Source organism: Hydra vulgaris, chromosome 14, assembly GCF_038396675.1.
Source record: "Hydra vulgaris chromosome 14, alternate assembly HydraT2T_AEP".
Taxonomy (NCBI): Eukaryota; Metazoa; Cnidaria; class Hydrozoa; order Anthoathecata; family Hydridae; genus Hydra; species Hydra vulgaris.
In genome coordinates, this window is record NC_088933.1 from 15,581,663 (window position 1) to 15,608,586 (window position 26,924).

At 27.4% G+C, this 26,924-nt stretch overlaps 3 protein-coding genes and 1 non-coding gene across 6 annotated transcripts in view; 1 reads left to right on the forward strand and 3 right to left on the reverse strand.

The window, feature by feature from the left end:
• Nucleotides 1-1,385: 1,385 nt before the first annotated feature.
• Nucleotides 1,386-3,369, reverse strand: LOC105845756 (uncharacterized). The gene is made up of 2 exons (XM_065817155.1): nt 3,026-3,369; nt 1,386-2,933 (listed from the first exon to the last, which is right to left on the reverse strand). The coding sequence occupies exons 1-2, from the start codon at nt 3,075-3,077 to the stop codon at nt 1,864-1,866; spliced, it is 1,122 nt and encodes a 373-aa protein (XP_065673227.1). The 5' UTR covers nt 3,078-3,369; the 3' UTR covers nt 1,386-1,863.
• A 1,375-nt stretch (nt 3,370-4,744) lies between these two features.
• On the reverse strand, nt 4,745-4,927 carry LOC136091260 (U2 spliceosomal RNA). The gene has a single exon (XR_010643844.1). It is a non-coding gene; the product is annotated as a U2 spliceosomal RNA (small nuclear RNA).
• A 7,278-nt stretch (nt 4,928-12,205) lies between these two features.
• On the forward strand, nt 12,206-13,931 carry LOC105845806 (uncharacterized). Its single transcript, XM_065817156.1, has 2 exons — nt 12,206-12,494; nt 13,172-13,931. The coding sequence occupies exons 1-2, from the start codon at nt 12,431-12,433 to the stop codon at nt 13,657-13,659; spliced, it is 552 nt and encodes a 183-aa protein (XP_065673228.1). The 5' UTR covers nt 12,206-12,430; the 3' UTR covers nt 13,660-13,931.
• Nucleotides 13,932-16,560: 2,629 nt separating this feature from the next.
• Nucleotides 16,561-26,924, reverse strand: part of LOC100214967 (cystathionine gamma-lyase) — a 35,905-nt gene continuing 25,541 nt past the window's right edge. For all 3 annotated transcript variants that reach the window (XM_065818354.1, XM_065818355.1, XM_065818353.1), the window contains exons 10-15: nt 23,928-24,080; nt 23,682-23,803; nt 23,547-23,599; nt 19,695-19,761; nt 19,537-19,611; nt 16,561-16,790 (exon numbers count right to left, since the gene is read on the reverse strand). In XM_065818354.1, coding sequence (XP_065674426.1) covers nt 16,776-16,790; nt 19,537-19,611; nt 19,695-19,761; nt 23,547-23,599; nt 23,682-23,803; nt 23,928-24,080 — 485 coding nt within the window. In that variant the 3' untranslated portion in view covers nt 16,561-16,775. The remainder of the gene's footprint in view (nt 16,791-19,536; nt 19,612-19,694; nt 19,762-23,546; nt 23,600-23,681; nt 23,804-23,927; nt 24,081-26,924) is intronic.

The window sequence follows — 26,924 nt, forward strand, 5'->3', positions numbered from 1 at the left end:
GGTATTCTAATATTATAATAACTTTCGTTGATTTGGTGCACCCTTTCACAAAGATGAACCATTAACTCACATTTTATCTCTGATAAACCATCTTCTTAACTACATATTTTCTCGAACCCATCATGACCAGAGTTCAATAAGAAACCATTTTTTAATATCAGAACTTAGTTGCATTTATATGCCAGAAAGAGCCCATTCCAACATATTTAACTCAGCTCTATAACCTTAATCCGGATATTTTCCGAAATGCACAGATACGTAGTTTTATTCATTGATAACAAGCAGCACCGAGTATTACGTAAACAGGTTACAACTCATCCCTTCATCACTGCTAAGTTTCAATTTCCTTAGTTTTTAGAATTTGTACTTTATCTAATTATTAATAAGATTGGTTTTAAAAGTTAGTATTTTCTTTTCTCAATTGGTGCATTCAAACTTGATTCGATCTTGTTTAATTCCGGTATTGTTACCGGTTCTAATGTAGCGTTTGCAGTTTGTTATTGTTTTCAATGTTTGTACTATTCTTTCAAGTTTATCAAGTCGTAGTTTTGTGCGAATTGAATATAAACAGGATTGCCACATTTTAGTGTGGGAAATTATTATAAGAAAGACATTAATAAAATTACAAATTTTGATCAACTCTATATTGTTGTATTACCTTATATCTTATAAGCGAATAAACTGTTTAAAAATATCAACTCTTTTTATATATAATCCACAACCGTGATAAAGTCATTATTTCATTTTTTTACTTGTCGAACTTTTGATTGAATTTTTAAAAAACACTGGATCCATCAATTTACAACAAAAATGAACTCAACTTAGTCTTCTTCTTTACAAGCAATTTTAGATATGATTAATGATTCTTGTGTTTCTATTGTTCTTAAAACAGTATGGTTCAAAAGAACTTGTAGTGATACATTTGTAAAAAAATTACACAAAAACGAGCTAGTCTGAAAGTATTTTTGAGCAGGTTATAAGTAAGAAGAAATTAACAAAATTTTACTGCAATAAAAAATTTAAAATAAATTTTGCTAAATAGTTCTGAATTTTTTTTCTTTTTAAAAATATTTTGTAGAGCATAGTTCCCTTTGGATTTTCAAAATCAAATATATATATATATATATATATATATATATATATATATATATATATATATATATATATATATATATATATATATATATATATATATATATATACATTAAAAACTCTATTATTTTTATACATTTTTATATTTACAAAATAATATTCACAATTTGTTTTTTAATTTTCTTAACTTTTTCAACTACTTTTTTTTTATGGTAATTTTTTAATCTGGGGTTTAATGGTTATTCTATCCTACACATACATTTATTAATAATAGTCATTAACAAAAACATTAATTGTTGTTATATTATTATTTTAGCACGAATTAGCATTAAATATTTACAATAAAAAACGTTCAAAAAACAGCAAAATAAATATATAAACAGATAAATAAATAGAATGAATGACATAAAAGAAATGAATTAAGGGAGTCCAAATTTGTCGAAAAAATTATTCTGAAAATTACAAAAAACACGTTTTAGTGGCAACAAAAAAAAAAGATATTGGTTCACAACTTAATGCTAACTAGATGAATTAAATTTTGTTTATCATATATTCATAGGGTGGAGTATAAAGTTATTTCAATGCAATGTGTAATTGAATGTAACTGAAAATAATGGGCACTTGAATTAGCTTTTAATTTTGTTACACGTATATTAGACATCTGATAACTCACTGCATAAATTATTTTACGTTCACAACTATCAAACTTTTAAACAATTTTGTAAGTTCAATGAATTTTTTAGATTGTTAATCTTTTTAGTTTGAATTGATTTAAGAATCGGTTTCACTTGAATTTTTTGACGACAAAAACTCATTAATCTTTTCATAAAGTTCGTAATTTGCTATTTCATTATTGATTTTTGAACTTTCTTTTTCTAGACTACTTATTAAATTTTTGAGCGTTGTGTCTTCTTTTGTTTGAAAATTAACGTCATTGTGATCACCATTGTGAAGATTTTTATCATTTCTAAGCAATCCAAGTGATTCCATTCCTTTTAAAAAAGATTCAACCGATAAATCTTCTTTTTGCCAAGGAGATTTGAATTCATTTTTTTCAAGACTTCTTTGAAAACCCAGTGACTTTGGTCTTTTCCAAAGTGATTTAAACGATTTATTTTTATTTTTTTGAGATCGAAATTTTAAATTATTTTTTAAACTATCAGCTTCTTGCTTATTCCAAGGCATTATTGCTGATCCAAAGTATAATCGCGGCTTTTCTCTATCTTCATAAGATTCAATAGTATCTTTTATCCATCGAAGTAAAACTGCTTTTTCAGAAGATCTTGAAACTGTGTCTTTTTTGAAAAGAATATTATCATCCAGTTTTCTATTGTCACCATAAATGTGCTCTTCCAATTCTTCTTTATTCCAAGGACGAGGAGCGTTTGAAATAGAGCTATCATATCTAAACCACGGAAGTTTTAATAATGTTTTTATGTTATTGTCATTTTTTTCAGAACTTTCAAAAAAATTCGGTATCAACCAGGGAAGGGCTGGCGCCTGTTTATCTTTCAGGGGCTTATCTACCACTCTTCTCTTCCATGGAAAGTTAGTAAAAAGTCTTATTGGATTTTGATTTGGATTATAACTATCAGACAAATCTGGCATTAGCCAAGGAAAAATATTAGGTTCAGTTTTCTTGTTGTCATTTCTGAAAAAAGTTTTAGCCAAAGAACTTGCTTGGCTTTTTTTAGTTTCATCATACATATTGAGCAATTCGTTGAGAGCATTAATTCTTTTGTCATTAAAGTTATCATTCTCGTTATTCAAGATGTCTTTTAGCATAAACTCTTTTGTATTCTCTTGTTCAGTTTCTTTATTATCTGCAGCATGTTTTTCAGCTAAACAAGAATATAAATTATTTCCATAACTTAAATAAAATTACTTAATAATTTTTAAGAAAAACAAAACAATCTTTTTAAGAGCAAAATACCTTTGCATGTTTGGAATTTCAAGAGGAGGACAAAAAGCAATGCACAGATCATGGCGTGTTTGCAAAATATTTAACCTAATACCATCTAGCAGTAAAATATTTTACCATCTAGCAATAAAAATATTTTTAAAAATGAATTCAATAGTAATATTTAACAGCCATACTTCAATGTAGTAATATTTACAACTAATATTAATGAAGATGGTATTTCACTGCTTGCTTCTTACAATAAGCGTTTCTTGAGTAAGGTAATTGGAATAAATATTTTTCTTATACTGTTAACATATAATGGAAACAACGGACACGCCATATATTCTTTAAGTCAAATAACAAACACCTCCCGCATCTCTATTTACGAGAAGTAAAATAAAATAATGAAATCTAAGATAACCTAAAGAAGATAATGTAATGCTTCTTAAAAAGTTTTTGAATAATTTCTATTTTGTCTATAGCACAAAATAATTTATAGATAAGGTATGCTTTTTATACGTTCGAGTTCTGCTGCCTTTAGTTAAATAGTTTCATTATGTAAAAATGATCTTTATTTAAAAAGATTTTTTCAGCTTAATTATAAAAGAAATTTATTTTATATATTTGTTTTTGAATATAGCTCTAATAATTATACAATTTAATCTAAAACTTTATATTTTTAATTTTTGAAATTTTTGTTTTAAGGTCTTTAGAAGCAGGGGGCTTAGCAACTGTTGCAAGGACTTTATTTTAGGGACACTCCTAATGTATATGACTTTTTTTTAATCATCAAATTTTAAAAATGCTATAATTCGAACAACTAAATAAAAAACATTTTTTAAATGAATAATTAGAATAATTAGATAAAGTTAATGAGTGGTTTTAAGTGACAAACTTTTTTTGAATGTTGATAAAGCTAAATTTATTCTGTTCCATAAATTCATGATATCACCCCATTAAAATTACAAAATCTTCTTATAAATAGGGGAAGACTAGGCAAGTAGACGAATGGTTGAAAATATTTAGTTTTTTGAAACTGGTTTCTCAAAAAGAGAAAAGATCTTAGTATTGCGTGCCAGTGAGTTCCGATAGAGTTTCTTATTTTTCTTGATTTTTTTTTGTCTTCCAAACTTTTTGGCGTATTTTTTATAGTCAAATTTATTTTACGTAGCTATGGCAACACAGCAGTTCATAATATTCTTCTTAAATTGTATTGTATCAAAAACTCAAACATTTAGTTTGTATGATAAAAGTAAATTAAAACATATGACATTTAAACACTTGAGGTGTTTGTATATGATAAACGCCTGGGGTGTTTCTCAAGTATCAATAGTTAATAGAAAATATAAAAGTATAAATAATATAAAAACAAGTTATTTTGATATTGTAAAATATTAAATTCAATTTTATTTGCTGACTACACACACTTATTTTATTGTTTGTACGTTTACTTTTTTGCACGTTTGTACGTTTACGTTATACTGTGCACGTTTTTGTAATTACTGATTTTTTTATTATTTTTATTTTACCAACTAGAGTGACCTGCTGCTGAAACCAGAATTACAAAGGGCCCTAGAAGGCGGTGTAGGAGCCGAGACTCCATATTTTGGTCCATTTAGAGGTTTTTTGGCTTATTTAAGGGTTGTTTATGCCCATTTAAGGGTTTAGTTGCCACTCAGCCGAAACTGAGCAGCGCCAACTTAATGGTTTATCTCCATTTTACGTCCGGAGTGGACGGAACGCTTTGAGATTTCCGGACGTAGAAGGAGACAATGAAAAAGCGACTACGCCAAGAACCTCTATCGACTGTCACGGTTTCGATTTTGTGCTGTTTCTGCTTTCTAACAACAACGTAACCAATTAAGAGATGGTCCGGAGCCGAAATAAGAACAGATACTACACTTGATCTTAGCCATAAGGCCGAGAAGCGATCTTTTGATTGAGCGAATTATTGATTATTACATTTTGAATGAGCGAATTATTGATTATTACATTGCCATTGCTATTAAAGAACATGATCTGTTGAATATTTAACTTTTATGTTTAGAATACTGCATATCCATGTGTCGGTTAACGACGCGTAAGCGATTAGCTTGTGGTTTAAATTTAAAATGTTAAAAAAAGTCAAAATCTTGACTATATTGTATAAAGTTTTATCTTTCTTTATCCATCATCATCCGTAATATCTTTTATCATCGTTTATCCTCATCCTTTATAAGTCCAGATTAGTAAATATTGAATAAAAAATATATTTTTAAAGATAATCCAAGACACTTGAACATTTATAGGGTCCCGAATATATATGTAAAAAAAGCGAAATTATGAAAAAGTTTCAAAAATCATATTTGTTTTATAAGAACATTTAAAAAAAAAAATCTTCAAAGACTTGTGAAACTACACTTTTTTTTATTTTTAAATTAAAATCTTACGTTTAAAAAAAATTTTAAACTTTAAATTTATCATTTTTGTAGTTTGCGCCAACTTACCCCCGGTTGGGGTAAGTTAAAGAACATTTTATTTTTTGAAACCCCGGAAGAGCCTCAAGAAAGGATTTTTTTAATAAAAAATACTGATCGGGGCTTATTGTAACTGTAACTAAAGACCTATCGGGGCTGGATAGCTCAGTTGTTTAGAGTGTTAAACAAATTTTTAAAACTCGGACTGTTGTGCGATATGAGTTCAAATCCAGTCATTCCTAGCTGAGTGCTTCGGTACGCAAATATGTTGATCATCAACAAGCGCTATTTTGAATTAGTCTTTATGGCTGTTTCTATGCTACGCCAACAATATCTTCGGATAAAAAAAGTATTGTATTATTGCATAGCAAAATATAGCATGAATAAATAAAAAAAAACATATATACAAACTATGCTATTACAGAATTATTTAAACTATGTATTCGTAATAGTGATGTGTTATATCTAATTTCATAAGCATTTAGTCATTTTACGATTTAGAATACTTAATATTTAATAATAAGTAGATTAAAAATATATTTTTGTGTGGAAATATAAGGAGAATCTGTCACTTGCAAAAAGCGCAATGTTAAAATAACATGCAAATATCTGTAGTATTTCCTTTAAGGGAGTTCGTTATTTGAAAACATAAAGAGTTGGATTTAGATATGAAGTGTTCACATAAAGATACTGGATTGAAGAATGGAAATCTGAAAAAAAAAATCACAATGCTTGCTAAACAGCAGACTAATGAATAAAAATAAAAATATGAATCCATTATAAAATCAATGTTTAAAAAAGACATGGTACCAAAAAATACCAACAAAAAAAACAAAAAATACCAAAAAATACTAAAAAAATACCAAATAATCCATCCTATGTTGTGAATATGATAAAAAAAACAAAACAATTTAATCAACCAAAGATTTTAGAAATAATATAAGAAATATCGAGTGAGTCAAGATTTTCTTTATGATTACACAAATATACGTCTATAAGCAATCAACGTTATTTAAATATAAAATACACTTATCAACAAAGTTATGGAACCTGAGAATGAATCTAATAGTTGGATCTGCTGATAAAATTGTAGATCTATTAGAAAAAAAAGGTCTAATTTTAATTTATCAATAAAAAGGTACATCATTGGATATATCACTGATGCAGAAGACAATTTTTTAACGAAATAATTTGGGTCGATAGTGGTATTGTATATCAGCTGTGTTATGTCTATGGAATTCACTTGTAGTATTTGATGTTTTTTAGAAAGAGTCAAATTCTTTAAAAGCAAAATGTTTTAAAGATGAATCATAGTTTGAAGATTCAGATAAAAATTACTGATGATTTACAAAGTAGCAAATGGATTTTCTTAATGATATAAAAATTTAAATTAATTGTTCGAATGTTCTGCAAATCACCTTTTAAAAATAAAATCTTACAAATGTTCATAAAATGTAAAAACAAGTTGGTCAGTCTTGTTGCTATGCTAAAAAGATTTCTTAAAGTAAAAACATGTATACTCATGCCAGGCCTCTCTAACTTGAAATGAATATTTTAAATATATATCAGCTTAATGTTTATAATGTTTTATGTTTCATGTAAAAATGTAAAACCAACTATTCCTCTTCTTCCTTTCATAACCTGTACTCACTAAAAAAAAAAACAAGTTCCATCTACGAAATGATAACTTTATTCGACTACAATTTTCGCATACTAATTTTGGTAAATCTTGTGTTTCGTTTCGAGGAATAAAATAGTTTTAAGGAATAAAATAGACTTTCTTTGGAATAAAATAGTTTTGAAATATTTTGACTTTTAATCATGAATGGTATTTTAACTCATTTAAAAGAAAACTTAAGAAAATCATTTTGTCAAATAATAATATACTTTTATATTATTAATTAATAAAAAATAAATTTTCTACCCACACCCTGAGTTTTTACATATATCATGAATCATTTAGACTGAATGTTCTATATTTTTTTCGTTGTAGATTTTCTTACTTTCTCATAAAACCTGTACATATAACAAAGTCGAAATCCGAAATGAAGGACAAGAAAGAACTTTTACAACAAACCTCTCTCTCTATATATATATATGTGTGTGTGTGTGTGTGTTTGTGTGTGTGTGTGTGTATGTGTGTGAGAGAGAGAGAGAGAGAGAGAGAGAGAGAGAGAGAGAGAGAGAGAGAGAGAGAGAGAGAGAAAGAGAGAGAGAGAGAGAAAGTATGTGTTTGTGCTTGTGTATGTGTGTACAATAATATTAAGAAAAGGCCGTTTTGAAAATGGTTATAGTTATTTGTACTAAACCTGATTTGAAAACCAAAAAAATTTTTCTTGTAAATACGAAAGTAAAAATGTTTTAATTGTATTAAGGGATCGTCCATAAATTACGTTACGCTATAAGGGGGGAGGGGGGAGGGTTGGTGGTTTTGTGACGACTCATACAAAACTTGCTTTTTAAGTTTAACGATTTTGTGACGAGTGGGTGGGGTGGGGGTGGGGGGCGGGAAAGGTCTTAAGTGGTAAAAAATTGCATGACGTAATTATGGATGACCACTAATGTATAAATTGTAATCAATTGTAAATGTATTCAAATCAGCCCATTCCTGAGTAAAATGCATTGTTATTTGTACAATGTAGATTATATGGCAATGATTGTTATTTTGAATGAGATAATGGGTTTTATGATTGGAAGAATTGGAAGAATGGATCTAAACACGTAAAATTGTGAATTGGGGTAACTAGGGGTAAAGTGCGACACCTACTAAGCAAAATTGCATTTCTTATTAAGAAGTATTTTTCATAAAACAAGAAATATATTTATTTATGCTGCTGTTGTTGAGAGTACAAATTTTTGTTGTTAAGAAGTAAATTTCCCACCTCATAATTTTTTTCTCAAAGCAAGAAATTTATTTGTTCGATTAACATAAAAAATTTTTAACTTAACTATGGACAACTTGGTTTAAGAATGCTGCTGTGTAAGCACTAATTTATCAAACAAAACCTAATGTAACAATTTAAAAAAAAATATTTTTGCATTTAACTATAACCCTACAAAATAAGATTTGGAAAACAGTAGTATTTTGGTCTCTAGAGGTTGTTGACCCAGAACTATCTCCTGACGCAAGGATAGTTCTAGACGATGACGCATAAATGAGATCAATTTTTGGCACTGTTCAGGCGCAATGGCGTCCCAAACAGCTTTTATTTCTTCCCAAAATTTGTCTAAATTCGTTGCAGTTAATCAATTTATGTTTCTGTCAACTTCCTTTTACATATTTTCTATCGGATTTAGGTCTGGTGACTGTGCGGGCCACTCTAAAACATAAATCTTGTTAGCATTAAACCACATTTTAACACTTTTAAAGATGTGCTTAGGGTCATTGTCTTGTTGGAATATCCAAATCAAAGAAAGATTTTCCTCGGCATAAGGAAACATGTATTTCTTTGTACATGTGTTGATCCATTGTCCAGTGAATTTAAGCAAGGGGCCCACGCCCTACCATGAAAAGTTGCCACCACAATGTTTTACAGCCTATGGAGTATATCGTGGGCTGAGTTCTTTATTTTGGGGACAATAAACATATTGTTTTCCTTCCAATCCAAAGCATTTAAATTTAGATTCGTCAGTCTAAAGCTTATTTTTCAAATAACGTAACTCCTTGTGTACGTACTGTTTTGCAAATTTCAAACAACTGATGAGATTGCGTTTTGCGATTAATGGTTTTTTTCGGAAACTCTTCGTGTAAGCAACATTTGACATTGATAGACAGATTGACTTGTAAATTTTGAGCAATTTGATCTTTAGTTTTTAGTACGCAAAAGGATGTAGCTTAGCGATATGGACAATGGGTGCGTCTTTTCTGGGGGTTGTCTTTCGTTCGCGAAACTTGCGTTTCTTATTACTTAATGAACCAGTATTGTTAAACAAATTAATAGCATTGATAATTTTTTTACAAGAACAACCAAATCTTTGAGTTATGTTAGAGCTGTTTAATTTTTGATCTCGAAATGACTGTACTTGAAATGCCTGTACTTGTCCACGAAAGACATCTGTTCCATGTTTACCTCGCCATAGTTGAAAGAGAATGATTTTTGCAAAATGAATTACAAGTTTATCCTTAAAATACTGTCTATAATAATTTTCTTTTGGTATAATAGAAGAACTTGGGTTTTCTTTTAAGAAAGATTAAATGTATGCTATTTAAAATGACCTCAAAAATTTAAACGCAAGCGCTAAAATGCTCAAAACAAGCAATATTGATCGTTATTAATGTCTAATAAGAACATTGTTAAAATAACAGCAACTGCTTTAAAAACATAAAACTTGTTATCAAAAAGTTAAACTGGTCATGAAAGTATATATTGTCGCCACTGTATATACAGTATGTCAAAAAGGTCTATAACTCCTTTAATGATTTTTCAATAAAAAGGAATTCTTTTTAGGTTTAGATTTAAATGTTTTAGAACTTTTCTTTTTTTTTTAGAACTTTTCTTTTTTATATTGAATTTTATGAAACAAAACTTTTATAACAAGAAGTTCATATTCTTATACTTATAAACAAGTTATTCATTAAATCCGAAAAAGTGGATTACCCTTTGAATTATTTTGCTAATATAAAGCTAATTGTCAATTTGTGCGCCTTTTGCTTTTAGACATTGAACCTACATTGAACCTGTTTTGGCCATTGCAGTTCAATTTTTTCCCACTCCTCGATAAGAATTGCCTTTAATTGAGACAAACTGGTTTTTACTTGAGACAAACTGGATGGTTTTTGTTTAGCTGCTTTAGTTTTAAAAAGATTCCATAAATTTTCAATTGAACTTAAATTTGATGAAGAACCCAATCTTAAAAGTAATTTTTTTTGAACCACTGTTTTAATTTCATTGTGTGGTTTGATCTTCATCCTGTTGAAAGATGAAATTGCGAGATGCATGCATTTCTGGCGCTAACTTTTAGTTTTTGCTATAATATTATTAAGTCAATGAATTTGAGTTTGTTGAAACCAATCCAAACAAAGGAATCCCAAACCATCATTTGTGTTATGATAAAAATTGAAAAATAAATTAGAAGTATATAGAATATTGCAACATTTTAATAAAGTTTATTAGTACCTCCTCCATCAATTTTTTTCATTGATTACTGAATTTCTTTTTACTATGATTTGGTTATCAAGACTCATACAACAGAAGAGTTAAAAAAAAATAAGGTGACACTTTAAGATTTCTTTTTTTTTCTGATTCATTGGATAATTTTTTTAAGAATAAAATCTGAGTTTTTTGTTATAAAAATGGTTTTGATTCATATCTATATGGAAAAAAAAAAGGTAAAAAAAAACTTTAATTTAAGCATAAAAAATCTTTCGAAAAATTATAATGGGGTGATTGTTCTTCTGACCAAAGAGTCTTAATTTTTTCCCTAAAAGTAGTCCACTAAAGTCTTGATCATGGTCTTGCTTTGAGACTAAAATTTAAATCTTTAAACTTAAATTGGTCTAGAAACTGTTAGTCTTGAAACTTACCCAGTGGGCACAGGACGTAAAAAAGACGTCTTTTAAACGTCTTTTGAACGTTTTGGACGTCTTTTGAACGTTCAAAAGACGTCTTATTTAGGTCCTTATCCTGTGCCCACTGGGTATAGCTTTTTCCTTAAAACTTTTGGCTTTGACTTTTCAACTTTTCTTTTATTCAGAATTTTCTTAGATGTTTCATAAGTAATCATACTAGCTATATGAAACAATTTTACGCAACACTTTTCTAAAAGTTCAAAAACTTTATTTTTAATAAAAGTTTAAAACTCATAGAACATAATAAAATAACGTTGATGATAGTTTTATATTGCGTAAACTTTATTGATGTAATAGTTGGTTAAAATATTATTATTATTATTGTTATTATAGTTATAATTATTGTTACTATTATTGTTATTATTATTATTATTATTATTATTATTATTATTATTATTATTATTATTGTTATTATTATTTGTTGATTGTTATGAGGAAATAAAGAAAGTGTTTTCTAAAATAGGAGAAGCAAATATCTAAACGTAATATTGGAATTGTACAAACGAACGAAAATTTATTAAATCATCGTTTAACTCTTATTTTGTTTCAATTTGTGACACAAATCAAAGTTCATATAATTGTAAGACGGCAAGTAAAACATTGCGGAGCCTTTTGAAAATAAAACGGATTTGACGCGGTCACTATTTACGGATTTGACGCGGCTTAAATCTACGGATTTGACGCAGTCTAATTTTATATTCCGACTTGAGTAAACTAAGCGTAAGTTACTAGTAAACTTATTTACAGTATTAGTATATTTTTAAACACATTTTGGTAATGTTTAAGTTTCGCATTAAAATCATGTGATAAATAAATTCAAAAAATAAAATAAAACATAATATATGAGGGTACTGTTTGAAATATGTTTCAAATTGTACCCTGATGTAAAAAAAAAGAATATATATATATATATATATATATATATATATATATATATATATATATATATATATATATATATATATATATATATATATATATATATATATATATACAACAATTAAAAATACGTTAAAATTTTAAATTATAAAAAAGTCATTCAAAAAAAGCCAAATCAAACAAAAGCAAATATTGCATTTTTTTCGCAAAGTACAACGATTTGAAAGGTAATTATAGACGACACTCTACTAAAAGATTGTCATGGAAACAAATGTGGGTTTGTTGCTAAGATAATGTAGGAGTATTGTTGTTTAATTAGCTACGTGCTAAAAGTATAAAAAATACAAATAAAATCTTATAAAATGGTACAAATATTGAACTATCATATTATGTGTATTGATAAGCTCATTAAATTCAAATTATAAAATCAAATGTAATAAAGACTCTAAATTTTTCCATTAAGAAGTACAAACTACGCAGTTTCCTTGCATAATACTGTTTGTATGAGCATATATATATTGCTTGATAAAAATGGCGCGATTTGCACTAATCTTTTTACTTCCATGTTTATGTGCAGTTCTACAGTCAGATATAAGTAAGTAAATATAACTGTAATTACGTATTAATTAACTGAAATTTAATTTCTATAACTTACCAGCAACTTGTTTGATCTTTACAATTCTATTTTTATTTTAAAATATTGATAAACTTTAATTAAAAATAAAAATCTTCTTGCTCTTTTTCTTACATAAAAAGCAAAACATAAAAGGTTTAGGATAACCAACGGTAACATAATGTTCAGGATAAACCAACGATAACATAATGTTCAGGATAAACCAATATTGTGGATGTTTGTTTTACCTTTTGGGATGACTAAAAACTTTAGTTAGCCAGAAAATAAAAGTCATTTTTTCCTTCAATTTTCTTTATAACTATTTTTTTAATTATAATATACAAAGTATAAAAGTTCTTGTGCATACATGATATAAAAAACAAATATTTACAGAAGACTTGTAGGTTCAAAATATTCTTAGTATTTTTAGTTGTGTTTTTTATAATAGTAAAAGTGCATGAATTGGTAAACTTATGTGCTGAGAAAATTTACAAAAAAATCCATTAAAATTACAGGTTTTTTTTGTCTGGTATATTTGACGATTAGGGTTTATAAACTCATCAAAGTCTTTTTATATACTAACATCATTTTTAGGAAATACTTTTTTTAAATGCTGAAATAATGTAATTTTGTAGGTTATTCTTTTTTTTTCTTTCTAGTCGACAAAATTCTAGAAGACTTGGAATCTCTTTATGTTACGGAAAAACCCGAACTGTCTGATAATCTTTCGCAATACTCTCATATCGGAAAAGATCTTACTGATGAAACAAGTTACCAACGAGAGCTAAATGATAACGACGTTCTTAACTATTTAAAAGAAATAATAGATGCAAAAAATACCAAAATATTAAATCAGTTTGATACGTACAACTTGGAAGATTGGAAAAATGACCTAAATGATAAAATTAATAAAAAAACTAAATTGAGTGAAAACGCAAACGAGAAGAGCAAACTCAAAAATCTTTTTTGGCAACAATATGGTAATGATATTCACAGAAAAGAACCTTCCAACGAAGAGATTGCATCTAAATTGCAAAAACAAGCTCTAAACTCGGAAATATTGAAAACGCTTAGTCCGGAATTAGCTCAAAAACTACTTCAACAAATTCTTGATCTAATTGAAAAACAAAATAACAAAAAAAGATAGACTTGAATTCTTCGTGTTTTCCAGCAATTAACTTGTTTGAACAGCATATAATGCACATGCATTCTATGTATTTTTATTTATCGTTAAATAATTAAAAAAACAATATAAATATATAAATTGAAAATCAAAACAACATAAAATAATGTCATTAAGTTTATATATAAGTAATAAGTTTTTTATATGGTTTTATGAAAAATAAATTAATGTTACGTCACTATGTCATAATCAGATGTAAACCACTTGTTTGTAATAACCAATATAAGAAATATTAATTCCGATATTTTTCTGATTTTTACTTTAAAAATTTGATCTTATATATTTTCCTTAGCATAAATCAGTCAAATTTTGATAAAAATACTGTATGTGGTTTAATAATAACAAACCTTTATAAAAAAAGTTCAAAAACTAAAAGATAAATTGTTAAACGGAACAATATACAAAAAGTCGATTGTTTTAAATTAAAAGTAAAAATTAGTGAAGATATTTTTATTTTAATTAGTGAAGATATTTAGAATAAAAATAAATGAAGATATTTCTATTATATATAAAAAAAAAACTTTTTTAAGTTTATGTTTGAATGAAGCAAAAATTAGTTTAGTAGAAAAATCAAAATTAGGTAATACTATTTTAATCAAAAGATATTGACTTCGGTAAAAAATTAGAACCCGGTCCTTTTTGGCAAAAAGAACCAATAAGGTTGTTATTAATACGAAAATTATGTTTGTTTTTTGGTTTCAAACAATAAAGAATTTGTAATACAAATAGAATTTGCGTAGTTTGCGTAGACAATGTAAAAATAAATTATCGCGGGACCGAAAAAAGACGTCCAAAACATTAAAAAGACGTTCAAAAGACGTTTTTTTTTACGTCCCATGCCCACTGGGTAGTATACCTTCAAGTCATGCAAAAAAAATATTAATAATAATCGTAATAAAAAAAAAGCGCCATATTTTGTTAATTTTCTTTAACAAAAATTTTTTTTTTTTTCCTTTCATTCATTGATCAAAAAAACAAATGCGATTTATATTTTAAAACAAATCTATTTATATTTTGATGAGCCCTCTATGTTAACGAAAAATAAAACACAGACAAAGCAGTAATTGTGTCTCTAAAAGTTACTTTGTTATGCTGTCTTTAAAAACATCGATTGATGGAGCGTTCACTGCTGCTTGAGAAAACGCATTCATGGGATAGCAACTCTATTTGAAAAAAAGATCTTCACAATTTGTTATTAGTTGGCGATCTAGTTTATGGTTTTGTCTTCTCAAAGTATACTTCACTTTACTGTTTGAAAGATTTTGTGGGACGAAAAACTGACAAGCTCGAGTTGACATGTGATTTTAAATTGCTTAATAAGGTATGCTCTTTAACGGCGTTCTTTAAGTGTTGTTAGACCGGGCCGTTGGAGTCGATTTTCATAGAACAGGTGTTTAATAAATGATATTAATTTTGTTGCTCGATGTTGGACTTGCTCGAGGATGGAAATGTCAGACTTGCACAGCAAGCTCAAGATGTGGATAAATGTAAATAAGATACAGTGTGCGCCATAAACAAAAACTGCAACTGCACAATGTTTTTTTGAGTCTTCCTCGCATTTTATTTGCTATTGATGAGGCTGACTCTCATTGTGGTCTTACGTTAAGGTCATTGGAGACCATCACGCCGAGGTCTTGTTCGACTAGTCTTTTCGAGTGGACGACGCATGCCGTTGACGTTGGCCATTGAGTATTCGTCCGTCATCTTGTTATATGCGCGGCCTAGATACATAATTTTGCATTTCTCGACTTTGAAATGCATAAGCCAATTAGGTGACCATTCCACTGCTCTGTCAATGTCAGCTTGGCGAGTGTTGCTGTCCGACTCATTTTTAACTATGCCAATAATTTTATTGTTGTCGGTATACAGCTTTATACGATGAGTGATGCTGTCCGGCAGGTCTTTTATGAAGATTACGAAGAGCAATGGGCCCAAAACCCCCTTTAGGGATGCTACTAGTGACCGCTTGCCGGTTAAATGCCGTCGATGGCCACTAATATTTCAAACACATTTCGAATGAACGAAATATTTTTGTTTGTCTTTTCCCAAAAGATTTTCTTTGATTTCTGATTTTAAAAATCTTAAAACTTTAAGCAATTAGAAATATGCAAATAGAACACTTTCTCTGTTTTAGCATTTTTATTAAAACTCACAAGTATCTTAATTAAAACAACAACAAAACAAGTCATTTAATTCTAAAAACTTGTATTGAGAATTTTTTGAAAAACACTGAGTCGTTTATTTTGAAAGTGACATAAGTCACCTTTTCAAAAAAAATCAAGTTGTTGATAACAATAACTGCACGAAATTACTCATACTATTGATTTTAAACATGTTTAAACACAAACCTTTAAAAATTAAAAATTTTAATTAAATTAGGTAATTTTTACTATCTGTCAAAATACAAATATGATGAAATTTATGAATTCTTATACTTCATAACAAATAGAGCAAAGTAAACTACATCTTTTGAAACTTATCTCTACACGCTAATTTCCCCTTTGTTTTCCAAAAATAAGATTAAAATTTTAGCAAGCTAGCAATATAGATTATGCAAACAAAGTTTAAAAGGATGTTGTTTTTTTTATAAGTAGACTTCAGACTTTTTTTTATAAGTAGACTTTTTATAAGTAGACTTCAGGTCTAAGAAGGTTAGGGTTTCCGTCGTCATATCTTCCCTACTTGTCATGGCCGACGACACGGGTTTCGAAGTGGAGGATCACAACCGTCTATTTCTTAAAAAGTCCTATATGTCTAGAAATTTCTAAAAAAAAAAGGTCCTTTATAAAAAACTTGGGGAAGTGCCCCCTGGCCCCCACCTCCCGGCGTCGTCAGCCCTGCTTGCGAATAAACACAACATATTACACATGTTACTTTGTTTAAGATTCTTTATTTAAGAATATCTTTCGGCATTTGTTACAGTAAATAACTTATTTAAAGGTAATTAATACAATATATTATTAAAATACTCCAAAATATATATTAACACATAAATATATTTTAAATGTTTAGAAATAAATTCATTTATCAAAGATATTTCTGTAAAAAGAATAAGTATTTGAAGTTAATAGCCGAACCTTTCAACATAACGACTTCTAAATAAAAAAAATATTTTTTACAATATTTCTGAATGAGTCAAAACAAAAAAATTTAATTAAGGATAGATGGCAGAGTACATAAATACAAAGGATACAAAAAAGTTCTCAGTGAGGTTGGGTTTGAAGAAGGGGTCGCATAGTTAGTTAAAATAGTAAAAAACTACTATAAAACCATCAAATATTAAAGCAGATTTCTGCTTGCAGGAATTAGATTTTGCCCAATCTAGTAAACATAGTCATATCTACCACCACTACCGTTATAGCAAAAACCTCAGCATTTTCAAATGCCCTTCTGGTAGTGTTTCTATCGTTCCCAAAACTTTTTTTTGGCATATCAACAATAAGGCTTAGCTCTTCTCTAAATCTCTGTTGAATAGTTTTTTCTGATGCTTTTTCAACAAGGGGTTTGACAAAGTATTTTTTAATGTCCCTCTTATATCCTAAAAGTAAAATATACTCAGAAGATCTGAGCCAAAAATGCAGAGTAATAAGACCCAAAGATTTTTCATTGACTGGTTTAGAACTGATCAATGCTAGACTATTCATTTCAATAGACTTAGCTCCACAAAAATTCATTCAGCACTTTATCATCAAACATAGTTAAATCTAGTTTTGAACTTTGAAAATGTGATAATTGTATCAGGTTTATCTTTTCCTTTATTAAATTGGGGCAAGTAAACATACAATATAATATTAAGGTTGGGTTAAGTAAAATTGACACTTTTTATTTCTTATGATTAGGACGCTAAAAAAATCATACAGAATGTTATCATACAGAAAAACAATTATTTATGCATTATATCAGTTAAAATATTTTTTTTCTGAAAAACATTATTATTCAAAATGGCAACAAAATAGCAACAAATGCATGACGCAACTTTGCACGCTCAAGTGTAAAATCCTAATTTGCCAATCAAATCGATTGTAAAAACTTTTGGATGTTCTAAAAGCACTGTGATTAGAATTTTAAATATTTGACGCTTAATAAAATAAATAGAAAGCCTGGAAGCAGCAACAACTTGAACATTAACAAAAAACTAAAGACAAATGTTTTGGCAAAAATAAGGGTAAATCCTAACATTTCTGAGCAAGATTTGGCACTAAAATGCAAAACTAGAAGACAAATGGGTCTGGACTATCAAGAAAAAGCATAAAATCAAGTGCTTCAAGATCTATAATGTGAATAAAATCAAGTGCTTCAAGATCTAAAATAAAGTGCTTCAAGATCTAAGCCCCAGATCACAATGCTGAAGAAAATTTAGTGGCAAGAAGTCATGCAGGAAAATTATACAAATTGTGTAGAAAAAAAAAAGTATAATTATGGATGATGAAACTTATGTGAAACTAAATTTTTAAAATGATTTCAAGATGTCATTTTTCTACGGGAGTCTCCAGGAAAAAGGTAAAGGCTAAATTTAAAACAATAAAACTAAAAACATTCCCACCCAAAATTTTGATTTGGCAAGCCATATTTCAATGAGAATTGAAAACACAAAGTTTCGTCACTAATTCCACAACAAATAATAAAATTTATCAAAAAGAGCACCTTGAAAAGTGCTTATTGCCACTGTGGAATGCCCACAATGGTAATGCAATCTTTTGACCTGGCCCAGTGTCTTGTCATTACCCCAAATCTACATTAAACTTCTACAATGCCAATAGTATAGACTTCATACCTAAAACACACAATCCTGCAAACTGCCCTGAAATTCGTCCAATTAAGCAATTTTGGACGATTATTAAAGCCAAACTATGTAAGAAGTTTAGGCAAGCAAAATGAAGTACTGACTTTAAGAAGAAGTGGCATATAAACACCACAGAGTAAACTTAACTCAACTTTATAATACAATATGTAATAAATACCTAAAATGAACTCATTTGTATACTTATACATTTGTATAATTTAGTCCAAACCTAGTTTTTTGGATAAGCAAATGGTTATCTCGCTTACTGGATCCATTACTTTAACAAGTCATCAGGCAGGTATCACTCTGCTCTATTTGTGAAGTATATAGTTTTTTTTTTTATATAGAATACAGGATAGAATACAACCATAGAATAGAATACAACCATACAGGCTATATAGGATACATTAAAACTAAAGGAAAACAAATTGCAAAACTTGTGCTTCTCTGCTAGGTTTTGGATCCATAAATTGAAACATAAAACTCTATTTGCAGTTGTTAACTACTTTGAATGCGAAGGTTTACCAGAAAGACAAACATAAACAGATAATTAAAACTGCAACCTAATAAATAGTTATATAGTATAAAGTTGCAGTCTAGAAGATTTATCTAAGGTTATACAAGTTCTGCTGATTAAAGGTTATACAAGTAAAGTCTGCTGGCAAAGGTTATACAAGTTCTGCTGATGTCTGCTAAATATTTTCCTCTCAATTTTTGGAATTTTACACTCAACACTGATAAAATTTACTAAATTGATTTTCAATTGACATTTGCTAAGCTGTGCACCGATTAGACTATTAAATAAATTTGGCCAAACTATTTCAATAACTAACATAATGAGCGAAGTACCAGAATGGTAACTTAAGCGAAAGAGTCAAACCTTTATCCAAACGGTCATAAACATTTATAAATACAATAGACCAGTCAAACATTTTACAATGACACACAAGAAAAAACAAAAAGCTGAAAAGATTGAAAAATAATAAATAAATAAAAGAAAACCTTGGTCAGCAACAAACACTTTATAAGGAGAAACACAAATAAATAAAAATTGCTACCTCAGCTTCTTTTAATGCTGTATCAAGATCTTCAATTAAATCGTTCACATCTTCTAGTCCAATTGATAATCTTATCTAAATAAAAAAATTAAACTGTTTAAAGTTAACAATAAAAATTTTAAACTAAGACATAGAAGTTAAAATTATTAGCAGCATACAAATGTATCTGATATTCCTAATTTTTTCCGATCTTTGGCTTCCACTGATGCATGCGTCATAATTCCACTATGAAATAAATAAAAGCATTTAAAAAAAAAATAGTAATAAATAAGTATTGCACACATTTTTAGTTTCAAATAATAAAACTTGCTTTTTATTTCTTGTTACCTTTTACCCTTACTGTAAGAGATGTCTTGTTTACTTCAGTCTTACTGTAAGAGATGTCTTGTTTACTTCAGTCTTACTGTAAGAGATGTCTTGTTTACTTCAGTCTTACTGTAAGAGATGTCTTGTTTACTTCATTCTTACAAGAACTTGCATTATAGTATATGGTATATTATTTTATAGAGGGTTCTATAAAAAGATGGCAGTAGAAAGACCTTAAGAAACATTCAGAGGAAGACCTAATAAAAACTCAGAGAAAGACTGAGAGAAAAACTCAAAGATTTATGGAGTTTCAATTTTTCAATTGAAATTCAATTTTTAGCCTGACTCATAAGAGCCAAAATCATTAAGATATTTTCTCACTCATTTAATGTTTTATTTGTTTTATTTAGAGCCGAAGCTTCAAATAAAACAAATTAAATATTAGTTAACATTAAATAACAAATAAAAAATCAATTGTTACCCTATCAATTTGAGAAATGATAGAACATTTATTGAATTCTTAGACTTCTGTTTTTGGATAAAAAATAAAACTCTGAACTTTAGATTTTTTCTTTATAGTGGTCCCCCTAAAAGCCCTACTTGAAATTAAAATTAATTTTAATCTAAAAATTTTTAAGAATGTGTTGTGACTAAAGCTTAGAATTGCCAAGGAAACCAAGGAATTTTATTGTTAACTTTTAAAACGAAACAAAGTTGAATCTTACAATGATTCAACATAGACACTTGCTTTGATGCTCAATTTAACAACTTTGTTCAGTAGCACACAAAGCCAATAGTTGCAACACCAAAATTGACTATTTTTTTTACTTTTAGTATAATTATTTTTTAAATAAGTAACTCTAACTATGAAATATTAAAAAAAAAAAGATTTGTTAAATATAACAATTATGTTGCCAATTTTTACTTTTTTTAAGTTTATTTTAACTATTAAAAGTAAAAACTATTAATAAAATTTAAAGTAAATAAAAAGTAATTAATAAAAATTATTACTAATAAAAAGTTTCAAACAATATTAATTTTACTAAATATTGTTCAGAAGTTGTAACATTTAAAAATAGAACAAATAAGCTCCATAAAATATACAGCTATGCACAAAAGTTTAATCAAGGTTTTAATTACATAATGTTGATTTGCTCACATTACATTATGTTGGTTTGCTCACAATACATAATGTTAGTTTGCTCACATTACATAATGTTGGTTTGCTCACATTACATAATGTTGGTTTGCTCACATTACATAATGTTGGTTTGCTCACATTACATAATGTTGGTTTGCTCACATTACATAATGTTGGTTTGCTCACATTACATAATGTTGGTTTGCTCACATTACATTATGTTGGTTTGCTCACAATACATAATGTTGGTTTGCTCACATTACATAATGTTGGTTTGCTCACATTACATAATGTTGGTTTGCTCACATTACATAATGTTGGTTTGCTCACATTACATTATGTTGGTTTGCTCACATTACATTATGTTGGTTTGCTCACAATACATAATGTTAGTTTGCTCACATTACATAATGTTGGTTTGCTCACATTACATAATGTTAGTTTGCTCACATTACATAATGTTGGTTTGCTCACATTACATAATGTTGGTTTGCTCACATTACATAATGTTGGTTTGCTCACATTACATAATGTTGGTTTGCTCACATTACATAATATTAGTTTGCTCAGGTTAGAATTTAACAGAAATACGTTTGAAGTTTATTTCTTTGTTTTCTTTCATTCATGCTTGTAAAAAATTAGGAAATATAAATTAAAAAATTCAGCCCCAGTACTTAACAGTTAACAGTCACACTACTCAACATCCGCAAAACTTCATGAAACTTAGATGACCCATTTTATGGATGACATGTCAATAAAGTTTCATTGAGTACCTATTGACATAATAACTTAATAATTTAACTGATACAATCACTGGATTCATTATGTTTTGAAAAAATAATAATTTCAACTTTATAGATATTTTTACTGCTAAAAATTGTTAAATATTAACTTTAAATTAAAGTTTTAAATATTAAAAATTTATTTTTCAGATTTTTTTTAATTAAAAAAGCATTAATTAATATTAATGCTTAAATAAAACTTTTGCGCATAGCTATGACATTATAAAAAATGAACCTTACACCGATGTGAAGATAACAAGTCGATTAATATTTTTTTAAAAGTAACTTTTTAAGAGCTCCACTTTTTCTTGAAAACTTCTAAATACAAGTTATACTTGCTATGTTGGTACATTTTATGCACTTTAACATAAAGAACTTTCTTAAGATAAATGATTTTTTTTTATAAAAGTTGTAATAAAAGTTTTAATACATTTAATTGTAATTAGTATTTTATTATTATTTATTATTACTATACTAGACATAAAGTTGTGGACTTGAAGCTTGGAATCGAGTCACAAACTTAATAGTTTTAGATTTGACTAATAAGATTTGGAACTTGACTTCAACTTAGATAACTTGACTTGAAGCAATGAGTTTCATTGAGTTCGATGTCTGAAAGCTTTTTAAAAAAACTTATCTTTCACTGATGCAATGTATTGTTTTAAATATAATTTTTAAATAATATTTGAAAAATAATCAGTTTATATTACCATTTGTGCATATTTTTAGATAAGATTATCACAAGTTTTAAATATGAAATGGGATTTAATTGATTAAAAATACATTACGAGTTATTAACTATTTGAATCAGGAGTTATGAATTTAAAACTTGACTTGGTTTTTTTAGACTTGACTAGAGAATTGAATTGAACTGCTTGACTTGAGACTTGAGAGTGATAAGAGTTGACATAGACTTGTGACTTGTAAAACAATGACTTGATCGCAACCATGATTAAAATATTCATAAGTTAAAAATAGAGTTTCTATACTGATGATATTGTGTATTACTATAGTGTATGTAATATTGGTATTATAATAAAGCAAATCCTTATTATATTGCAATAATATCCTCTACTAATAAAAGTCCCCTAATCCCCTAACCATATCCACTTTATTTGATGATTTCAAAAAAAAGTTGATTAAATTTTGGGATTTAGGCAGTTTTTCAAAAACCTTTATTTGACACAGATTAACTAAAAAACAATATAACAAGAAAACTCCAGACATAACTTACAAATTAATGGCTTTTAGGCCATTGAGCATTTGAAGGGTTCCTAATATTTCTTAAAAAATAGCTCAATATCTAGGTTTAAAATGAAGCAAAATTATATAAAACTATAGTTAATTTATAAAAAATGAAAAGTCATCAAAAAAAACTTTTTCTAAAATGTTGTCAAATCTTAAACAACAACTTTTGTATAAAATAGTTATGTTTAAAATTTTGAAATATATATGTAAATAAAGACATGTGTGTATCTTTATTTACATATACATTAATAAAGATTAATGTAATGTATGTATGTATGTATGTATGTATGTATGTATGTATGTATGTATGTATGTATGTATGTATGTATGTATGTATGTATGTATGTATGTATGAATGAATGAATGTATGTATGTATGTATGAGTGTATGTATGTATGTATGTATGTATGTATGTATGTATGTATGTATGTATGTATGTATGTATGTATGTATGTATGTATGTATGTATGAATGTATGTGTGTATATAAATACATATAATTATAATTAAAAATTTAAATCCAAATAAACTTACGGATGTTCAACTAAACTCTCATATCCTCCCAAACTTTCAGCCAAACAAAATATCTATAAGATTTGTTGTCTATTCAATTTATAATAAAACTCTAACATCAAAAAATAACAAAACTTTAAAAACAAACATGGTTACCTTGACTGTTTTTAAAAAAGTGTTTGCTTGTGTTAGCCCTCCTTTAATATGGAAGGCAATCATTCCACTATACCCTGAACACTGTTTGTTAACTAAATCGTGTTGAGGGTGAGACTTCAATCCTTTAAGAAAATTTTTTTTTCTATATAACATTTTGCTACATCAGTTGTTGAAAAAGAATCTTCAATTTTTATGTAACTACTACATAAGTTGCTGTAAAAAAAACTTCAATTTTTATGTAATTACCAGGGTAGATGACCTTTTCAACCATTGGATGACTCTCTAAAAATGTCGCCACCGCCATAGCATTTTTCATATGCATTTCCATTCTCACATGCAATGTTTTGGAGCCACGATTTGCCAAGAAGCAATCGAATGGACTTGGTACGCAACCAGCAGCTAAATAAAAAAATTTAAAGATTACTTTTTATATTTTTAATTCTTTTAATATTCCTAATTTTATTATTAAACATTTTTAATAATTTTTTTTTGTGTTAAAATATTATTTAATTTGTATTATTATATTATTTGTATTGTTGTATTACTTTTTTGTGTCAGAATACAACTTGAACTATTATATTATTTGTATTATTAAATGTTGTATTTTTATAAAGTATAATTTTTTTTTAGGTTATTGCCAATACTTTCTAAGATGCCAATTATTTAGTTAAGAAACTATATTATGAAAAAGTTGAATCAACTTTTTACAACTGGATGCCCTTTCTGAGTTTAACCTGTTTTGCAAATCAGGAGTATTTTCTTGTGATACTATCACTAGGAAGATTACCATTCTAGGTTTACAAGTTCTTTCTAACCTTACCCAAACCTAATTTGGGGGTTTTTGATAAGATTTTTTTTTCACCAAGGTAATGGTAACCTTCATAACAGCTAATGAGCCATATTATTATTGGTAAGTCATTAATTATATATTTACTTAATAACTGTTAATGTATTATAAAAATGGTTTCAAATTTTTTAAAGTTTAAAACTTTAATTTTGTAATTTAATTTAACAATCATAATTTTACCATAAAATAACCCAGAGAAAATTTCATAAACAAAAATATTAATGAGAGAACTTATTATTGATGTTTTACATTTTTTAATGTATAAACATACAAATGTATATATGACCAATACAAATGGCTCACTAAAAGTTAATGTTAGCACTAATGACAGTTAAGAGGTGTTTTTTTTACCACTTATGGTTAAAAAACAGCTCTGAACTGCTCTTTTTGTTTCATGTATACTTATTAAGTAAAAAGCTTTATGTAAAAAATTAAAGTAATCGAGGAAACTAATAAACATTATTTTTTTTAAATACCACAAAATCTCAACAATGATTTTTTTTTTTAAATTGATGGAGGGTTTGGTTGGGGCAGACAGTCTATCAAATAATAAAAAAAACAACTTGAGAATAAGTGAAGTACAACCTGTCAATACTTAAAATAAAATAAATTAAAAAGAAAACTACTATCTTAAATTATAAACAATTAATTAATAATATATATATATATATATATATATATATATATATATATATATATATATATATATATATATATATATATATATATATATATAAAATCTATATAAACTTATAAATAAAACTTTAATAAATCTTAAGTGTATAACATATAAAATAGTTCTTTATTTTAATACAATTCTAATAAAAATAAAAGTAAGTGTTATTTAAAGTGTTATGTAAACTAAAACTTTTATGTCTATTTAAATTCTTAAAATTTTCTTTAGACAAATACTGCATACAAAGCATGTTTATAATTTAAGATAGTAGTTTTCTTTTTAATTTCTTTCGTTTTAAGTATTGGCAGGTTGTATTTCACTTATTTTTGTGTGGTGCCTGCTATTATATCTAATTTAAAAAAAAAACTTAATAACTGATGTTATTTATGTCATTAACAAAAATCCATGACATTACTAAAAGCCAGCAGAACTAAAAAGATTATATGTAGATAAAATTGTATTTTATTATATATTTCAGATAATATGTTAAATTGTTATGAATTATTTACTTATAACCTGTATTACACTTATGGGTTGCTTACTGCTAGTATAAATCTTTATTCTGGTCCACATGTCTTACAGCATTTTTTTAAGTATATTAACTTTTTATGTAAACACATATTGAGAAACAATAAAAAATGCATTTAACAATTACTGTTCATAGAATTTTAATTTCTTTTAAATAAAATAAAAATAACCCATACTAAATTTTCTGATTTTGCATGAATTCTTTTTTGTTTACTAAATTTTCCTTGATTGCTTGCTTATTAGTTGTATAATTTATGACATATCTTATTTGTTTTTGCCAAAATATCAATGCACATTACAACCCTGAACAATACTATGGCTACAAAAAAATCTTGACAAGCAAGGTTGATAGACCAAGACCCTTTCACTATAAAATAATATGAAAACATGTTATCTTGCAGAAAAGGTATTAATCAAGGTAACCTATCTCAAAGATATGTAACTTTAATGAATATGTTCAGTGCAAGATGTTAATTAAACTTAAAAAAATGAAGCACCATTTGTGCCATTTAAGAATTATCATGCTGTGTGCAACAACAAAAATAAAAATGATTTCTATTTGAATAAATGGGCTAGAAAATGTTGTGGTTTACCACATATTTAGAAACCTTTCAAAATACTCTTAAACAATTGCCAATAACTCATGGAGTAAAGTCATTAACAACAAAATAAAAATATTTTCAAAGGTTAATTTCAATGTAAGTTCCAAGCTTTCTGCTATCAACTTTAATTCATTCAACAGATAATTTTTTCATCAAGTCAATAATTCTTTCTGCAAGCTATATCAGACACAATACTAACAGGCTTTAAAGCATGAGATTGGACAAAAATTAGATCTCCGAAAATACATTACAATGCTACCTTCCTCAGAAAATATGGTATAATGCATTTTTTAAGATATTTTGCATTTAATCTATCACTCATTTCATTCTGCACTTATTCTCTACCAATCACTCATTTCACCACAAGGTACCCATGACAACACATGACAAAGAAAATTGAGTGATAACATTAAAAAAAAAAAAACTGTTATAAAAATAAATTAGCTTTAAGCTGTTATTTACTTTCCACTGCTTGTGTGTGACCATTTGGCAAATTTATACGCCAAAGTTTTTAAATACACTGTTATATAAATACACTTAAATAATTTTTGTAACATATTCATTAGACTATGTTACAAAAATTATTCAAG

Coding starts and splice junctions, on each gene's coding strand:
- LOC105845756 (XM_065817155.1), bottom strand. CDS start 3,077: ATGATCTGTGCATTGCTTTTTGTCCTCCTCTTGAAATTCCAAACATGC. Junction 2,934..3,025: donor GAAATTCCAAACATGCAAAG/GTATTTTGCTCT, acceptor ATTCTTGTTTAG/CTGAAAAACATGCTGCAGAT.
- LOC105845806 (XM_065817156.1), top strand. CDS start 12,431: ATGGCGCGATTTGCACTAATCTTTTTACTTCCATGTTTATGTGCAGTT. Junction 12,495..13,171: donor AGTTCTACAGTCAGATATAA/GTAAGTAAATAT, acceptor TTTTCTTTCTAG/TCGACAAAATTCTAGAAGAC.